Here is a 2,676-nt window from a genome sequence, read left to right on the forward strand (position 1 = left end):
GGTAATAGCCGTGGTTCCACGCTCCTCCCCCTTAAATGACTAAGCACCACTACGCGCTCCATTTTTTTCCTCAATCCGCGTGAAAACATATAATCGGCCCGCGGCTGCGCTGATCACATCGCAGGTCTGATCTCAGCGTGGCACGCCCCGCCCCGCCCCGCCCCGCCGCCAGTTCCGCAGTCGGACCTGTTTCCCGCTGTACCGATCAAGATCTACGCTAGACGCGACAAATAACGCTGTAATCGGTTCAAGAGGAAGGGGGGCGGAGATAGATCGGAGGGAGGAAAGAAAAACGATTCTGGCTCCTAAAGGCGTGCGGCTGCACCGGCCAGGCTTACATCGGCGCTGACGGTTACGTTTGTCGAGTTTTGCTGATGTTGGGGCAAAGCCGGGCATCTCGACGTCCGCGTCCCCGCCGCGGCCGCAGAGGAAGCTCGTCACCGCGACGCTGTCGGATTGGCAGGCTTCACTGGGCTCTTCGAGCAGGTGGGGCAGCGGTTGCTGGTGTGCGTTCGTACCTTATGCTGCTGCCTCTGCCCGAGGAGCTTGGAGGTGCTCTGAGGTGGCCTGAGGTGCCCGAAGAACACCGCCCCGCCCCCAGCCACAGTCGCCCGCCCCGTCGTGTTCTCAACGTCCGTCTGTCCGCAGGTTCTCGCGCTGGCGGCGCTGGCGCAGGCGCGCCCTAAGGCCGAGGCTCCCGGCGGCTACAACTACCGCGCGCCGCCGCCACCCCAGAGCTCCTACACCTCGGCCTCCGCCTCCAGCTACGCGCCCACCGGCCCCTCCTCCTACAGCTCGCTGGGGCCGGCCTACGGGGTGCCCGCCACACGACAGGTAACGTACCATTCATATCTTTTTACCATGTAATTTCTTGGACAACTGCTCAATGCAGCTCGGTAAATAAAAGAAAGGGGGAACAATACTTTCTAATTTGGCACTCGAAGTGTTGGCCGCTAAACCTGGTCTCGGCCGGTGCGCATATCCCTGGCTGAGCACGGGGCGGATGGCGCGAACAGCGCGAGCGGGTATGCTATTAGTGGACGGCAGAAAAAATGGAGGGTATTCATAAATTAGCATTTTTAGCGCGCCTGCAGAGCTGCTGCTTTCGGCCTGGGTATTCCGGTCGGTCCCTCACTCCGGTCTCTTCTTTTTTTGCCCTCTAGGAACCCACCGTCCACAAACACATCTATGTCCACCTAGCCCCCCAGGAACACGAGGTGCAGGCCCCGCGCGCGCGCCCCACCTTTGCGCCGCCACAGAAGCACTACAAGATCGTCTTCATCAAGGCCCCCACCCCGCCTACCCCCACCCAGCAGACCGTTGAGCTGCCTCCTCAGGACGAGGAGAAGACCCTTATCTACGTGTTGGTCAAGAAGCCCGAGGAGCAGCCCGAGGTCAAGGTCAACGTGCCCCCTCCCACCCCGCCCAGCAAGCCCGAGGTCTACTTCATCAAGTACAAGGCCCAGAAGGAGGAGGGCTACCCCAACTCCATCGCGCCGGCGCCCGCCAACCCGATCCACGCCGACGACGGCATCATCACCGACGCCCGCGGCGCCTCCGGCATCGACCTGCCCATCCCGGCCGCGCCCTCCAGCAGCTACGGCACCCCCTCCGGCCCCGCCCGCTCCCCGTCCTCCTCGTACGGCACCCCCCTGTAAGTACAAGGACAACCCCTTCGTCTCCAAGCATCCCACCTGTGTCAGCGAGAGCCCCGTGGTCAACACTTTCATTCATTTGTAACTACTATTAGGTTTAAGTAAGTGTAACGTAATCTCATAACTAGCTTGGACAGACGACGCCGCGCTACCTCATACACTTCGTTCACTAAGCAGAGAGCGTTGGCAGCGCGCTGAGCGCACGGCGTCCATTTCGTATCGTCAGCCCACGCCATCGCTCATATTGTACAAATGTGTCAAGCTCTCGTCCGTGTGCTCAGAGGGAAAGCGACTCTCGGCGCTCTTTCCCTGCTCCCTTGACGATGCGCAGTCAAAGAGCGCTGGAGTGTAAATAAGAATGTGAAAGGACTAGTCAATTTTTGTTTCACAGACTCGTACGTTATCATGCGAAATCACCATTTCGTTCGTTTTCATCATTTGCACAAAATTGTTCATTTAAGCATATGTTCATTTGTCATCATTCTGCGTGTCCTTATGTCGCTTCCATGTGATTTAGTTACCACTTTATTTTTTTACACAAATGTTATTTTTTATTAAATGTACATAGAAGCTGTGAATTGTGTCAATAAATTTACTTTTTTATAAAACGAAAGGGCTTTTTCTGGATTCACAACAATTCTCTCCCTGACCCGGGAGGATCCCCCACACCACGCAGCCCAACACGGGCTCAAGGTCGATGACTGGACTGAATCCCATAACCGCAATCCCATTTAGCGAAACTACTCGACTACTCGACTGCTACTCCCAGAACGATGGTGTTGTGACACGAGGTGTCGAAGTCATTCCAGCCCATCAGGACGGGCCCGGCCATCGGGAGAGGGAGAAGAGCACAAGGTCACGACCGAATGGCATCCAGACCGTAACAATTACCATAACACAATGAACTAACGCGCCAACGGCGGCGGACGCTCTACATCTCTCCGCGCGTAGCGCAGCTTGGCGCCCTGGTCAAGCTAATGCAATCCTAATGGGTGCGGGCGGGGCGGGCTTGCCTACCGAA

General features: G+C 57.4%; 1 protein-coding gene across 1 annotated transcript in view; it reads left to right on the plus strand.

The window, feature by feature from the left end:
* LOC113207907 (uncharacterized) overlaps positions 1-2,257 on the plus strand; it is a 9,934-nt gene extending 7,677 nt beyond the window's left edge. Inside the window, exons 2-3 of the mRNA XM_026424665.2 lie at positions 649-834; positions 1,164-2,257. Coding sequence (XP_026280450.1) covers positions 649-834; positions 1,164-1,658 — 681 coding nt within the window. The 3' untranslated portion in view covers positions 1,659-2,257. The remainder of the gene's footprint in view (positions 1-648; positions 835-1,163) is intronic.
* The last annotated feature ends 419 nt before the right edge of the window (positions 2,258-2,676 follow it).

The sequence above is a fragment of the Frankliniella occidentalis genome, unplaced genomic scaffold (assembly GCF_000697945.3).
Source record: "Frankliniella occidentalis isolate FOCC.00 unplaced genomic scaffold, Focc_3.1 Scaffold47, whole genome shotgun sequence".
Classification (NCBI taxonomy): domain Eukaryota; kingdom Metazoa; phylum Arthropoda; class Insecta; order Thysanoptera; family Thripidae; genus Frankliniella; species Frankliniella occidentalis.